General features: G+C 53.6%; 1 protein-coding gene across 3 annotated transcripts in view; it reads left to right on the top strand.

The window, feature by feature from the left end:
* Positions 1 to 291: 291 nt before the first annotated feature.
* MGAT5B (alpha-1,6-mannosylglycoprotein 6-beta-N-acetylglucosaminyltransferase B) overlaps positions 292 to 16,284 on the top strand; it is a 71,198-nt gene continuing 55,205 nt past the window's right edge. Inside the window, exons 1-2 of one of the 3 annotated variants that reach the window (XM_069798971.1) lie at positions 292 to 490; positions 7,026 to 7,138. In XM_069798971.1, the coding sequence (XP_069655072.1) occupies positions 423 to 490; positions 7,026 to 7,138 (181 nt within the window). In that variant the 5' untranslated portion in view covers positions 292 to 422. The remainder of the gene's footprint in view (positions 491 to 7,025; positions 7,139 to 16,284) is intronic. The other 2 variants (XM_069798970.1, XM_069798969.1) reach the window with 2 other exon arrangements.

Below are 16,284 nucleotides of genomic sequence, written 5' to 3'. Positions count from 1 at the left end.
CAACCCCCGGGAATAACGTGTATGTCCGTCCCCGTCCCCCCCCCCCCGCTCCGGAGCCGCGTTGCCGCTAGATGGCACGCCGGGCCCGGCGCAGCCCCTCCGCGGGGCGGTGCGGGGCGGAGCTGCCTCCGCGGGGCTGCGCGGAGCAGCGCGGAGCGGGGCAGGGCGCGGTGCGGTGCCCCGTACGGGCTGCGCGGGAGCGGAGCGGAGCGGAGCGGCAATGGGCTCGGCCGGCAGCGGGTTGGGGTAGGGGTTAGGGCGGGCGGGGAGGGGCTCCGCGCCCCCCCGCCATGCGCCCCCGCGGAACCCCGCGCTCCGCCCGCTGAAGCCCCCGCTCGCTGCCTCGGTGGGTGGGTGGGTGCGTGGGGAGGGGGGAGTGCGGGGGCCGCCCCCTCCCCGCTCCCCCCCCGTAACTTTGAACGATGATCACAGTCAACGCGGATGGGAAGATAATGGTCAGAAGATGCCTCGTCACCTTGAGACCCTTTAGGTAAAGTTGGCATTTTCTTGTCGTCGTCCCCCCCCCGCCTTGCCTGGCCCCTGCGGGGTGGGAAGCGGTTATCGGAGCACATTTTGCGGGGGGGGGGGGGGGGCTGCAGCTCGCCGGGGAGGGGGATTGAGCCCAGATTAGGATGTCAGGGATCCAGGCAAGTTTGCCCGCAGGTCAGCGTGCCCGTTAATTATAGGGCTGTTGGCCGCTGTCTTTTTTAATACCTTTCTCGCAGATGTTGGTACTCAGGGGGGAATCAGTTCCTCTCGTTTAAATCTGCTGGTGCTGATGGGGATTTTGAAACCCACCCTGAACTGGCAGAGGGGCTGATATCTGAGCCTGAAACCACTCGGCTCCAGCATTCCCGTGCCCACCTATCGCTTTTTTCCCCTTGGTGTAACTCTCCCCGATTTTGCCTCCATGCATTCCCTTCCCCTCTCCAGTCCTTGCTCTCCAGCTTCCTTATTTCACCGGAGATGCGCTTTGGTTGCTCCCAGGCTTGAGACACATGGGAGATGTCAGTAATTGCTTGGTTTTTCTACGGGCAGAGGGATCAAAAACCCACAGAAGGGGAAAGTGCCGGGGGCCAAAGCACAGTGTGGAGTGAGCCCGGCCCGGCGGTTGCCAGTGCTCCCCACTGTGTTTGGGGGCTGGGGATCACCTGGGATCATCGGAAGGATCTGCCTTTTTGTTTAGCTCAGGCTACCACCTGGAGCTGGAAGGGAGGACGGGGCTTGTGGTTGCGCCGCTTGCTTGCGCTCAGGTTTGGAGATGTTGTCAGCCTCTCCCTGGGAGTTGCCTGGCTCTGCGCTGCTTGTCTGGAGGGATTCCTGCTGCTGGATCCCACGGCGGTGCCCTGGGGCTGGGGAACTTGGCCAAGGGGATGTCGGAAAGCGGTGGCGGAGCAGGGGCATGAGGGTCCCCACGGCTTGGGCTTTCTCCGAGCGTGGGACGGGGAATGACTGTGAGAGAGGTAGGAAGGACACATGTACCCCAGGGGTATGCTCTTAGCTTGGCTATTCGCTTTAAGTGGGTTTGAAGTCCGTAGTGAGGCAGTGACTGGCCTGAGCATCCCTCTCCTCGGTGCCTGGGGCATCACCCCTGGGGCAGGGGAAGCCCATCTTCAGCAGTGACCTGGGATCAGGCTGGGGGAGCACAGGGAGTGAGTCGCAGGGTGATCACAAAGTCCCACTGGGGATAAGGATGTGTGTGGATGAGGGGTTTGTGGTGGCTGGAGGGTCCCTGGTGTCTGTAGCAGAGCACCTGCACCGTCCTGTCTGCGTGCCTTGGGCTGGCTTCTGCTTTCAAACCAGTGCAGACCAGTATGGGTGCCACTGGAACCAGCAGGTTTACCCTGTTGTTAACCAGTCAGGCTTTCCCTCTGTAAGATGAGAATTTCCCAAGACCCTCTCCTAGCTGTCCTGCAGTGTCCAGCTCTGCATCCCCTCTACATCGGTGTCATGCTGAGCGTGACCCCTCCATGTCATGGTCCTGTGTCACCTTGCTCCCAGCCGAGTGTGGGCGAGCGTTGGCACTGCCCTGCTCCAGCTGTAACCCGGTACAAATCAGCACTGCTCCCCTAAAATCAACACCCTGCATTCTCAGCTGATGTGAATCAGGGGTGATCTAGGGGAGTGGGAGAAGATACTGGCAGTCAGGATGGGTCCTGTAAATCGGGTGCTCATTGCTGGCTGGGCAAAGCCTTGCTGCTCTAGGGAAGCCCATGGTGTGATCCCCTGCCTGGTGTAGACTCCTGGCAGCAGTGCCATCAGCAAACAGCGAACAGGAAACCTGACCCTTTGCACCAAAACATTTCATTAACCACGCTCCAGACATGCTTAGCAAAGCAGTGCAAAGCCGTGAGCTGTGAAAGTGCCTGCAGCAAATGGGAAGGGGAGAGAGAGCAAATCAGCGTAGAAATGATTTGTAGAAAAGTCCAAGGATGGCTCTGACTTCATCTCAGTAGCAAAGGGTGTTTCATTTGTGACAGCGCTGGATTCGGGCAAGAATTCACTGTGGAGCCCTGGTCCAGGTTGCCCAGCTCTTGGTTTTGCAGAACGTGGGGAGTTCAGGCAAGTTTGCCAGCTGGAAACCAAAGCCAGGCTTTCTGTGTGTCTCTAACATTGGCCTGTAAGAGAATTCACTCTGGTCCCCTTGATAGAGGACGGTTCCCATGGCTGAGCATCATTTCGACAGCGCCGTGACAGTGTCGGGCTCTGAGCAAAACAAGGTTTGCAGGAGAGGGAGCATTTTTTTATTAGCCCAACTGCTGCTGCTGTTAGAAATTGTGGCTCAGCTTTTGGGTTCAGGAGACTTGGGTGTTGAAAACTTGTCTAATAAAAGATGTTACCTGTCTCTGTAGCCCTTGGTTTCCCCATGCACCTGTGTAAAATTCCCCCTGTGGGTCCTAGCTGGGTGATGCAGCAGCATGGACAGACAGTCCCAGTGTCACAGCCCCGTCCTGCTGGGTGCTGCTGGCCTTCCTCCCCTCATCACTTCCCAACTCATCGCTCAGACCCCCCTGGCCACATCCAGGTCTAAGTTCCACGCGCCAAAATCTGCAATGACTGGGGCATCACTTCCAATTTTCACTAAAGACTCGGAGAATTTGGCTTTCTTCTCTTTTGGGCACCAAGCCAGAACCCAGAACTGTGAACATTTCGGTTTGGGGAGGATGTGGAGAGGGACTTGGCACCAGAACCATGCCCGGGCAATGAATTAAGCGGGATGTTGGATGACAGGCAAAGGCACCATGCAGGGTAGATGCTACTTCATCATTGGAGCTCCATGGTCTTCAGTGAGTTAGACTTGATTTTGGGGGCAGAGGACCCAGTGCATTTGATAAGCAATTTGGAAGGTCTGGGGTCTGGTATGTTTTGCCTACTTCATGGTATTTGTTTTCTGCATAAGGAGTTTCTGCTCAGTTCAGGCTGGGCTAAGCATTTTTATTCACCTGGGGAAGGTTGGCACAAAGTAAAAGGGATGGGGTCCTCAGGTTGAGAGCCCATCCCTGCAACCTCCCTGCTCCCTGGAGCACTGCTGCTGGGCTGGATCCGCTTCTCTCCTAAGCATATACGTTCCAGTTAGGCTCTGATCCCTCTTTTTTTAAGGGAAAAAGCATCCCGCACCTCCCCTACTCTCTCTGTAATCCAGTCAAAATGAAAAAGATTTTGTTTCCTAATGAGATGCTAAAGCACAGATCACCTTTGTATCTTTTTCCTTCCTTCCTCTTTTTCTTTCCTTCCTCTTTCTTTCTTCTCGGTGTTTAACCATCGCTCCTTGCCAGAGTATAATTATGAAGATTAAAATGCGTAAACAAGGTCTTGCATAGTGATGAAGATACTGTCAATAGGAGGGGTGAGAAGGAAGAGCAGGATCAGATCTGATTATTTAATCAGGTGATGCTTTGTTAAAATGCCCCTTGGGGAAGGGGGCAGCTGGTCGCCGGGTGGGTTTTGTACCATGACGTGCTCCCAGGGAGGACCCTCGGTCACAGAGCATGGCTGGGCTTTGACCTCCTCCTCCAGCTTGTGCCTTCTCCACTGTGCTGTTGTCCTCTCCTCCCAGGGAGGTGCCATGGCAGACAGTGTTTCCCCCCCCAAGGACAAATTCAGCCCTCCGAGCTGCAGCTGGGTGCTGCAATCCCCTCTGTTGTGTTCCTGAGAGCCTCTTCCAGACCCACCACTGCACTGTGTGGCTCAGCACGGGATGTGATAATGGGAACGGACTAATGTCCCTGAATCACCCTCTCTCCAAGCAATTTATGGGACACCACCATCAGGGATGCTCTGCTGCCTCCACAATCACCTCCCTGCTGGAGCTGGACCACGGCTCTCTGGAAACCATTCTCTGAGGTCTGCTTTGGGAGAGGGGCTGAAGTCCGTAGTCATCTTTGCGTGCAAATGCTGCAGCTCAATGGTTCACCAGCATCTCCTGGGGAGGGAACGGCTGTTGCTCCGCTGGTGGCTGCTTGTAGGGCACGCCAGCCGTGCCTATAGCCAGGCCTTTAGGGGTGGGAGTCTGGATTAGCCAAGTGCACGATGCTTTTTAGAGCTTGTTAAAACTCCTTTCCACCCCCCAGGGCAGGCTTATTCAGAAATAAAAGGGACTTGAACTGCTTCACTCTCGGAGTACCTGCACAAACTCAGGCAGTTTTACTGATGCACTTGAGCATCCCCTCTCCCAGGTGGGTCTGCTCTCCCAGCACCTGGCTGTGGGTCTCCAAAAGGGTTAGAGAGCTTTGTGCTGGTGTTCAGTGTTCTGCTGGCAGAGCTTGTTAATGCTAATGAGCCCAGGGTGTTGCTCTTTCTCTTGATTAGGCCAGAGATGGGAAGGGGATGGGGAGCTGCACAGTGGTGCGTGTCCAGAGCTTGTGGCCAGGTGATGCTGATCTGCTGGAACCCAGCTGGGGATGGGGCAGGGCTGATCCGTGGGGGGGGATGGATGGGGGTTAGATGCCCCTCTGCGGTGGGCAGGGTTGATACTTCTCAGAGCAGGCAGAGGAAACCCTTTGCTCTTGAGCTACCCGATGCTGAGAGCAAATCTGCCCTGTGACTGGGGCTCAGGTGTGCGTTGGCTGTGTGAGAGCAGTGTTGGACCTGGCAGGATGGAGGTAGGGAGCTCGTGGGGTCCTGTGAAGGTGCCGTGTCTTGCCCAGGAGCCTTTCCAGGCAGGGCAAGCCTAGCCGTGCCATGCTGGGACAGTGGATACCTGCCCTGGGAGCTCCTCCAGTAGATCTCCCCAGGGAAGCCCAGTCCTTCTTGAGCTGCTTGACACTGTACTTCAGCTCTCCACAGCATCTCCTGTAGCTAACAAGTGCTTTGAAGCAAGTTACTTTATTTGCCAGCCCTTTCTAGCAACAGAAAATTGCAATGCTGGCGTGTTGTAGCCCAGACTTAATGGCTGATTCCTAATCCTCTGCCTCTTAACTACACAATAATGGTTAGATGGAGGGCTGTGGTGTTCCTTTCCAAGTCTTTCTCTGGAAAAGCCTGGTTTTGGTGTTGGGTGGCTGTGCTGTGTTTCTGTGTGCAGCTCCTGAGCCCTGCGGTAATGGTGTGAACTCGTAAGGAGAGTTACTGGTTCCTGTCCTCTGTGGTTTGCTTCCCTTCAGCTTGCGGATGCTGAGAGGCAGAAATGCCAGCGGGCACCACTAAGGGCTTGCTCAGCTCCCTATCCCACATAGGATTTGTCTGTTTGAAGACAGTCCCGTTGTTTCACAAGGCTGGCTGACAGTTGCCTTTTCTGCTTCTCCTCCTTGAAATTTTCCTTGGGTTTGGCCAGCTGAGATCCCCGGTACAGCCGTGGCTCTGGGAGCTGTCGTAAGCGGCACGCGGCAGCGGCTCTGCCGGAGCTTTGCCCGTGCATCTGTTGGAGGATGCTGCACCTCCACGGAGACTCGGAGGCGGTGGCAGCATCTCTGAGCGGTGGAAAGAGGTCAGGCGTCCGTCCCTTGGCGCAGCGTGCTCTGCTTGCACGTTGGAGAGACGGGAAAGCTTGGCTTTATGCTGCCTGGTGCACAATAACCCTCCTGCTTGCACAGAGCTCCTGCCTTCAGCCTGTTCACCCCCCCAAAAAAGTTACTGGCCTGAATAGGAGCAGCATTGAGAGCTCCTGCCTCTCTCGCAGCTGCAGGTGACCACAAGCTCACTGGGAGCGACGTGCGGGTCGGCATCCTGCCCGGTGTGTCCCCGCGGGAGCTGCTTTCCTGCCAGCCTGGACGAACAAAGCGGCGATGGGATGGTCCCAGGCTACCGTGTCTGCCGCCAGCGCGGGTCCCTCCTCGTCCTGCTGTGCACAGGGCTGCCCGCACCCCACAGGCGATGCAGGACACAATGGCAAATACCGGTGGCCTAGTTACAGGGGGAACAAAAGACCTTTTTTTAAAAAAAAAAAAAAAAAGTGTCAGGTTTTTTTTGGTGGTTTGTTTTTTTTTGTTTGTTTGTTTTTTAGACCCTTTGGGAGGAAGGGAAGGTACAAGGTCTCTCTTTTCTCTGGACTCTCCCAGGAGGAAAATGGCTATTGTTTATTGTAGTGGTTCCTGCGGTCTGGGTTACTGGGCTGGATCTAGTGGAGCATCGTAAGGGCAGTCGTGGACTGGCTCAGCTTTCCCACTGCAAGTCCTCCGCTCCCTCTCAAGGCCTGCCTGTCAGAGCAGGCTGCGGGGATTTCGGAGGGTGTTCTCGGGCAAAACCCGCCTGCTCAGTGCCAGGGTTTGGGCAGAAGCATCTTGGGGCTCTTCATGAAGCACATGCGGGTCTGGCCGTGCTCGGGGTGAGGTACTGGTGTGCTCTCGCAGGGCTGGGGCTGCAGAGATGCTCCTTGCCCAGGCTGGATGGGGTGAGCCACGGGGATGGAACGGTTGGGAAGGAGGCAGGGATTGTCCCGGCTGTCTCTTCCAGACATCCCAAAACAAAGTGGCTCCTGCTGCTGTGCAGAGGGGTTACCCCAGGGGGGGCGAAGGGTGGTGGGGCTGTCGCAGGAGTGAGGTGGTTCCTCGTCACACCTTGTTACAGCTCTGCTTTCCCTCCTGCAGGATATTTGTGCTGGGCATTGGATTTTTCACCCTGTGCTTCCTAATGACGTCGCTGGGAGGGCAGTTCTCAGCCAAACGCCTGGGGGACTCGCCCTTCACCATCCGGACCGAAGGTAAGCACGGCTCCGTGCCCATCCTGTCCCTTGTGCTGCTTGATGGCCCCCAAACGTGTGGTCCAACCGAGCTGACAAGCGCCAGGGATGCAGGGAGGATGGTGTTCGGATGCCTCCATTCCCAGGCTCCCTACTGACCTGTTTCAGGGACGTCAGGATGGCTCAGGAAACTGTTGGCCCTTCTTGCTGTGGCATGGGGCGCTTTGCAGCCATGTGGCTGAAACCTGGCTGTGCTCATATCCAGAGGTGTACAGGCACAGCGGGGACATGTGTGTGCTGGAGTGTGGATGCTGGCCCTGGCTCACAGCAGAGGGATGGGAAAACACCAGTGACTGGGGCTGATGGGATTAGACCTTCAACTGCTGGTGGTGGTGTGGGTCGCATGGGCTGCACCCAGTCTGATGTGCTGAGGATTTGGCTCAGGTGCTTGGAGGGCTCAGTTGTTTTGGGCAGTTTTGCTCTGCAGGGAGTGGAAATTGTTCCTTAGGGATAGGGAAATAAAAGGCCTTTGTGGTTTCGTGGAGGTACTGAAATGTAGAAGAGAAATATTGGATTTTTAGCAAATGTGCTTCATGTTACTGTCCTGGTTTCAGCTGGGATAGAGTTAACTGTCTTCCTAGTAGCTGGTGCAGTGCTATGTTTTGAGTTCAGTGTGTGAAGAATGTTGATAACACTGATGTTTTCAGTTGTTGCTCAGTAGTGTTTAGACTATAGTCAAGGATTTTTCAGCTTCTCATGCCCAGCCAGGGCACCTGACCCAAACTGGCCAACAGCGTATTCCATACCATGGGACGTCCCATCTAGTTTAGGAACTGGGAAGTGGGGGGCAGGGATTCGCCGCTCGGGGACTGGCTGGGTGTCGGTCGGCAGGTGGTGAGCAATTGCCCTGCGCATCATTTGTACATTCCAATCCTTTTATTACTACTGTTGTCATTTTATTAGTGTTATCATTATCATTATTAGTCTCTTCTTTTCTGTTCTATTAAACCGTTCTTATCTCAACCCAGGAGTTTTACTTCTTTTCCTGATTTTCTCCCCCATCCCACTGGATGGGGGGGAGTGAGTGAGCGGCTGCGTGGTGCTTAGTTGCTGGCTGGGGTTAAACCATGACAGTCCTCTTTTTTTAAAACACCTTTTTTGGCAAGACGTGCAGTCAGCTCGGGAGACAGCTTCCATGGTGGGAGGGTCACATCCTGCTCTTGCTGTGGGAGGACACTGCTGCACTGAATTGAGCTTTGCCCTTACTTTTCCTCTACGATCCCAGCCTGGAACAGCACGACTGAATTGCACAGAGGGAAATGTCTAGCTTGAACTCTGGTGAGCGGGGTGAGATAGGCTTGGTCAGGCCACCATGGTCTTCTCCTCCTCCATACCAAAGGCGTGGAGGGATTTGAGCTCCCCAGCCTCGCCTGGAATGTGATTTTTGGGCATTAAATCCTTTTCTTGTGGTGCTGGAAGAAGTGCTAGTTGCTTTCCTACAGAAGGAGAGGACTAAAGTGGTGGTTTCCAGAAGCTGGATGGTGCTTGTAAACTGCTTAGTTGACTTTCAGAGAGATTAATGGGCAGCCTGCAGCAGCTGGCTTTGTTTTCTCCCCCGTGGATGGAGCACATGGCGGCTGGTGTTTCTCCCCCTGTGCTCCCCTAATTGTTCCCATCATCAACTCCCTTAAGCCCCTTCTCCAAGGGACTGGTGTTTGCCTGGCTGACCTCAGCCTGAGCCGGAGCAGGTTGCAGGATCACTGCCTTTTGGTATTTTCTGCATGTTTTTCCGCGGTCAGGGTACCTGCCCCTGCGAGGAGGGTGGGTGCTGTGGTAATGTCCCTGTCCCCATGCCAAGTGCAGCTCCCAGGATGGCTGGTGAGTGAAGCCTGGTTATAGGGGTCTTCTTCCTTCTTGGGATAAGAAGCGGCATGTGAGAAGTGTGGGCAGAAGCCCCTGGCCCACCGCCTTCTCCAAACTTGGCTTTTGAGGAAGTGGGTCCCAAAAAGGTTTGGAATAAAGAGTGTCACTTGTTACAGCTGCTCCCTGTCCCGGGAGAGTCCCAGTGTCCCCTGGGAGCTTGCGGAGAGCTAGAAGAAAGGCAAAGAGGGAGTAATTAATTGTGGGACCAGCCTGAGCTGAGAGGTGGCACAGGTTGTGCTGCAAACAGCAGCGAAGGTTTCCAGAAACCTGCAGAAGAACCTTGGTCCCACCCCAAAGGGCTCTCTTAACGTTGTGTTGAAACGATGGCAAAAAGACAATTATCCAGCTTCTTTATCCCCTTTCTGGATGCCTTGGAGTGGAATAGCTTTCCTCATCCTTATTCTTGTCATCAATTTAACCCAAATCTGTAAGTCCATGGATTCCCATCCTTGTGTGTCTCTTGTTTACTGGGCACAATGTCAGCGCAGTCCTGGAGCTGGATCAAAAAACCCCTCCTTTTCCAGGTTCTTGCACCTCTGAGTCCTCCATGCTTACTGCTTTAGGCGATTAAATCGAGGTGTGTAAATGGGTTCACCTTCCTGCATCTGAGCTTGTGATGGGTGCCCTTGGCTCTGCTAAGGGCTGTACTGCAAGCGCCTGCCTTGCTGGCTGGGAGCGATGCCCGCTGCTTCGCTCCAAGGGTCTGGATGTCGCTTCTGGTAATGGCTGGTTGGTCTCATTTAAAGAGGAAAAAAGATTTATGACCTAGGTCCTCTAATTTCTCAAACTTTTGGTCTCTTAGCTCTGTAACTGGCTAAGGCAAGTCCTGCTTTGTTAGAAAGCTCAGAAATTCAATGTAAAACCATTCTATTTTTTTTTATTTATTAGATGGATTTGCCAAACAACATATTGCTTCCAGATGAATTGCTGCCGATTTGGCTGTTGTGTTTCTTGTTGGGGAAGATTTGGTTCATTTGTGGTCTCACACACCATTTTGAAACATGAAGCATCCTCTTCTGTTTCTGGAGGAAGGATGCCATTTTGGAAGAGGGTTATATTCTTTGTCCCCCGGACTTGGCAGGCATGACATGAGAGGCATTTTCTAGCTCTTTAACACTGGTTTCAGGCTGTTGGGGTTCAGCCTTTCCTGTGATATTGGTACGTAGGGACTGGCCGTCCTGCCTGGTGATGTAGCTGTTCTCAGCAGAGCTCCCTGCACACAGCTACACGGGGTGAGAAACCCCGAAAGCAGAGTGGGACCAAGACCTCAGGGCATGTACAAGACCGGAGCTGGAGAGGAGCTGGCCAATGTCACTGCAGAGCCCTCTCTGTCACCTTTGAAAGGTTGTGTCTCTTGGGAGAGGCTCTGATGGCTGGAAAGCCCAACTATCGCACCCATGGAAGAAGGCAGGAAGGACGATGCATGCTGGGCAACCTCACTGGTGCCACTGGGAGATGGGGAGCCAAAGCCTCCAGGAAGGTGGTGAGGTGGGGAAACTCCATTCCTGGAAACTTTCAAAACGTATCTGGCTGACGTGTGGCAGTGGGCAGCTCGGTCTGACCCCCAGGTCTGCTCTGCTTGGAGCAGGAGGTTGGGGAAGGGACTCCAGAGGTCCCTCCTGGCTGGGGTGATGCTGAGCTCCAGTGGAGGAGCGCTGAATGCACGTCAAAGTTGGTGTGGGTCGGTGGGAGCAGAAGTGGGTATGCTTCTTAATAGTGCTGCATCGTCTCAATAGGTCTGTTTGAATAACAAACTGGTGTCTAATTAACATGCGTTATGGATCCTGAGGAAACCCAAGAAATATTGCTGGTCGTTATCGTTGCTGTTAAGTGCACAATGCTGGTCTGAACACAAGCTCAAAGGAGCAGGTTAATTTTGCTGGGCTGATTAGTTCTTGATGTGAGTAATGGTGGGAATCGGGCCAGTATTCACACAAAGCTGGACAGGTTCAGGGCCATTGGCTTTGGAGGAGTTATTGGGTGCATGGCTTCAGGTCTGCCATGCATGAAAGCCTGGGCTTGAATATCTCCCCAGACCAGGCTCCCAGCATGAAACCCTCTGGAAAACACTGGTGATCCCGCCTGGGGAAGGAGCCTGGTCCCTGCTGCTGCTCTCCTCTCTGCATGGGTTCTTCGAAGCATTGGGTTTAGTGGGCCCTTTTGAGCATTATTCATTAATTGATTAATTTTGCATTGCAAGCTGGCAGCATCCTCTCTCTGTACGCTCTGGGTGTGGGCTGCTTTACCAGCATAGCCGGTGTATTTAATTGGGTACGTTTGTGGCTAGCGAGTGTCCGCCTCTGTGGTCCTTCCTGGGGGTGATCCTGGCTTTTGTGGCTCTTTGCTCTGGTCCTTGTTTCCATGTGTGCCACCAGGCTCAGCAGCGACGCTGTGCAAGTGAAGCTGCCCGTGCACTCAAATGCCTGCAGGGTTGGGGTGGCTGCAAAGAGCCGGGGGGGGGTCAAGCCCAGCACCTGAGCACTTAAAAATCATTTGCATCGGAGAAATCCTGTTGGGTCCTGAATAAGTGGTAAAACTCACAGTTTGTGGTCCAGTCTAGGCTGGGGCTGTTCCTATTTCTCCCTGGGTTTGCTGAGCAGCCCAGCATTGAACCTTGGATATTGCAATCCAAGGGGAAGCTTATGAAAATGCCCAAGACTTGCCCAGAGCTTTCTTGGCTTCTGAACTGTGCGAGCAGCTGATCAAAACCAAAATGAAGATAGATGTGAGGCAGGAGCATGAAAAGGAGAAATGGATAATGTCACAGTCCAAAAGTTAATCCCATTTTTAATTTTATTTTTGTATGTGAATCCTCTTCTCAGAGGCTCTCTCCAAAAGCCAAATTTCTCGGTGTGTGCCAGAAATCATTCCTCAGATGGATTCTCTGCTTGGTGATTCGATGCAGCAGAGGCTTTGCGTCTTAACAATAAATAAAAAACCCCTTCTGAAATGCAAGTTATTTTATCCTAATCCGCTGCTGTCAAGTAAACACAGACAAAGGTTCCTTTGTTTTGAAATGGCCACCGCGAGAATTTGTTCTACACACAAAGATCTAGATAAAAAAAGAGAACAGACAAGTCTATAAATTTTGAATGTGGGAGACGTTTTGGGAAGGGCTCTAGACTTGAGAGATTGAGTTTTCTGTGCCCGCTTCTCTCCTTCTCAGAATTTAAACTGTTTGGATTTTTTTTCCAAGCATCTTTCTTTCAGTTTTGTTTTAGTGCTGGAGTCAAGCTCTGTTGGGGCAGGGGGCTGATCCTGAAAAAGCACCAGAATCTTTAATTGTGGTGGTGGTGGTGTGGCTATGGAGGGATTTGGCAGCAGTCCCTCTGCCCGCAGCTGTGCCCCAGTCCGGTTTCGGTGGTGATGTACATCCCACTGGTGGAGCTTGCTGCTGCAGGGGATTAGTGGAGGAAAATAGGTTATTAAGTGTTAAAACGTGATTAGATGTGGCTGGAATATTGCCTGCAACTGCTGTAGCTAGTTTAAAAAATGGCAAGACTTCTGATTTCTCCTGCTGTTGATTCCTGTCTGGTAGGGTACGAGGTGCTGGAAGAATTTGCTGCAGTCTCAGGGGATGTGTAGGACAGGTCCTGATGTCCTGAAATGGCTGGAGCTGAGCTCTGCCCTTGCTGTGGGCTTCTGATCCTTGCAAGAGGGCTCTGATTTAATTTCAGCTGACCTTGGTGGTACTTTGATACAAGTGCTTTGAGCGGTTCATCTAGATAGAGGTATCTCGGTGCTTGGGGTCTGTGTGCTGCAACAGCAGTTCTCGTGCTGAGGTCCTTGAATCTCGATGCCTTTGGGAAGTGGGGGTTTGCTGAGCACTGGAGTTGTGTGTTTACTGTTCCCATAACTGCCTTTTCAACCCATTTTCAAGTGTTTCCTGCCTGGATTGGTGCTCAGCTTGAGAGCTCAACACCTGCCTTTTTCCACCCCAAAATGAGCTCCCAGCAGCATCTCCAGCTGGTTTCCTGTTGGTGACCACAATCCTGTGTTGTTCCCTCAGCTGCTTTGGAAACAGGATCAGTGGGGACAGGGGACAAAGGAAAGACAAAAGTGGGGGAGAGCTGATTTTAGGGCACAAGCTGGAAAATGCAAGGAAACGGGTGAAACACGTCCTCTGCAAGGCTGTTGCACCTTGTCCTGGGTTGCTGAGATGTGTTTTGGGGTCTGATCTCCTCGGGGCTGCAGGCTATGAACCCTTGTGGTGGGTTGACCCTGGCTGGATGCCAGGTGCCCACCAAAGCTGTTCTATCACTCCCCCCTCCTCAGCTGGACAGGGGAGAGAAAATATAACAAAGGGCTTGTGGGTCGAGATAAGGACAGGAGAGATCAGTCACCAATTACCATCACAGGCAAAACAGACTCAACTTGGGGAAAATTAACTCAATTTATTACAAATCAACCAGAGTAGGGTAATGAGAAATAAAACCAAATCTCAGAACACCTTCCCTCCACCCCTCCCTTCTTCCCAGGCATGACTTCACTCCTGGATTCTCTACCAACCCCCCCCCCCCAGTGGCGCAGGGGGATGGGGAATGGGGTTTACGGTCAGTTCATCACACGTTATTTCTGCTGCTTCATCCTCCTCGGGGGCAGGACTCATCACATTCTTCCCCTGCTCCAGCGTGGGGTTCCACCCACGGGAGACAGTCCTCCTCGAACTTCTCCAGCGTGGGTCCTTCCCACGGTCTGCAGTTCTTCACAAACTGCTCCAGCATGGGTCCCTTCCACGGGCTGCAGCCCTTCAGGCACAGACTGCTCCAGCGTGGGTCCCTCACAGGGTCACAAGTCCTGCCAGAAAACCTGCTCCGTGGGCTCCTCTCTCCACAGATCCGCAGGTCCTGCCAGGAGCTTTCTCCAGCATGGGGTTCCCACGGGGTCACAGGCTCCTTCGGGCACCCATCAGCTCTGGTGTGGGGTCCTCCACGGGCTGCGGGTGGGTATCTGCTCCACCGTGGACCTCCCTGGGCTGCCAGGGGACAGCCTGTCTCACCATGGTCTTCCTCACGGGCTGCAGGGGAATCTCTGCTCTGGTGCCTGGAGCATCTCCTCCCCTCCTGCACTGACCTTGGGGTCTTCAGGGTTGTTTCTTTTACATGTTCTCACTCTCCAGCTGCCGTTTCTGTCTGTCCCACAACTTTTTTTCCTTCTTAAAAATGTTATCACAGAGGCGTTACCACTATCGCTGATGGGCTCGGCCTTGGCCGGCGGTGGGTCTGTCTCAGAGCCGGCTGGTATGGGCTGTGTCGGACACAGGGGAAGCTTCCAGCAGCTTCTTACAGAAGCCACCCCTGTAATGCCCCCGCTACCAAAACCTTGCCACACAAAGCCAATACAACCCTGGTGGGATATTAAACAGCTTGTGGGCTGGGGTAGGGGGTTTCCCAGTCCCGGGATTTTCTGCAGCTGGGCAATGGTAACTGCCTTGACCTGGAATCTGTCTGGAGGTGGGCAGTGCACCAGCGCCTGTGGGGACTTTCCTTGGTCTGTGGCACAGCAGAAGTGCAGGTGGCCAGAGAACAGCTTCTGCTGCAAAAGCCTCTGAGATTTGGTCATTCACTTTCATTTTGCAGGGAAAGAAAAATGTGGAAAAGTTATGGAGAAAGCCTGCTGGGGAAGTCCCACTTGCTGGCTTGGGGCATCTTGTCCTGGATGCTGGCTGTGGGTGAAGCAGAGCACCGCTGCTTTCTTGGGGTGTCAGGATGGCTCTGGTTTGCTGCGTTGGGGTATGGGACTCTCTGGAGAGGTCCAGCAGACAACAGCCAAGGCATGTTGCACTGGAAATGGAGTTTAACATCACCTAGGAGAAATCCCGCTCTGTTCTCCCCAAACCCAGCATCCCTCCTGTGTTCCAGCTACTGGAGTGCTCTGCCTCTCCTGCGGCTGTTGTTTGCTCCAGTTCCTGGAGTCTCACCTGCTTAAAGCAATTTCTTCCATCAGTGAACACAGGAGAGGAGAGAGAGGGAGATTCTTTAGGGCTGTGCAGCACAGCTGAATACTTTGGTGTTTGTGGCTTCTGTTTCTTTCCAGAGCATGGATGTTGGTGGAGGGGGGTGGAGGGGTGGGAATTGTGCTGCAGAAGATAATGTTGAAGGTTGCTCGGGGTTTTGTAGGGCATCTTTGCCGTTCCAGAGTCATAGTACCGTGAAGCGATGGGATCTCATGTTATTTCAATCCCCTGAATTGCTCCCCGAGGAGCGGAGCAAAAAGGCCAAATAGAAACGTGAGAACCTACATGATCTCCTCGGAGGGGTCCTTTGCTCCCGCTCCTGTCTCTGCTGGTTTTCTTTCTGCTCCAGCAGCATCCCAGCTGGGTTAGCATGGCCAGGTGCCATCGCCGTTTGTTCTCACAGAAGATGCAGAAAGGTCAAGCTTGGATTTGCTAACGATCAGAGTGAGGTTGAATAACTCTGTCGTCCTCCCTCACAGTCAGCTGTGCTGGGAGGGGAGGAGGAGGTCTGTGGGCATGATCCTGACCTGCCACGTACCCGCTGCGTGCAGCTCATCGCAAGGGAGGACAGCGGAGGAGGGGACGTCTGGGTCGGCTCTGCTTGCGAGGTCCTGGCTGCAGTGAGATGCTGCTCAGGCTGAAGGAGCTTTAAAGGAAAACACAGACGTGTTCATCCTCACACCCCCGTTCCCTCTCTCTTGGGAAAGGTAATTTCTGGACCGGTGTGCAACCTGGGGTCGCTGCCGCTTGTGACAGATCCCAATCTGCTCCTCAGTTATTTCTTCTTGGCAAAGCACGTAGTTCTTCTGACAGGAGCTTGAGTTGGGCAAAATATCTGAAAGTTGCTTTGTGGCTTTGACGATCCCTTTTCTTACCTGACATTGCTGGAGAGAGCACCCAGGAGTGAGGACTTGGGCTGCTGCCTCCTTGAGACGTGATGCACAGATGCATGGTTCCAGGGATGCTCCTGTTCCTTTCGCTTTCAAAAAGTCACACGTTATAAATTTATATCTTGATGCCTTTAATGCATGGTGAAGGTGACAGGAGAACCAGTTGCAAAGACTCGTGTAACCGAGTGACAGTGACGGGGAGGGCACGGGCAGAGCGAGGGAGGGAGCCGAGCAGACTCTGCTGTGCAAACTCAGCTAATTATTCCCACTTTCTTCCCGAGTGAGTTATAACCCTCTCCTGGGCTGCTTGTGTTATGTTTTGATGTTGTCTGCTGAGCAGCTCTGGGTAAGTGCCTGCAGCGGCTTGTAAGCGGCTTGTCAGGATCCGCTGCTCGAGC

Source organism: Haliaeetus albicilla, chromosome 12 (genome assembly GCF_947461875.1).
Source record: "Haliaeetus albicilla chromosome 12, bHalAlb1.1, whole genome shotgun sequence".
Taxonomy (NCBI): domain Eukaryota; kingdom Metazoa; phylum Chordata; class Aves; order Accipitriformes; family Accipitridae; genus Haliaeetus; species Haliaeetus albicilla.
The sequence above is the reverse complement of the archived record's forward strand: the minus strand, read 5'-3'. Positions and strand labels throughout refer to the sequence as shown.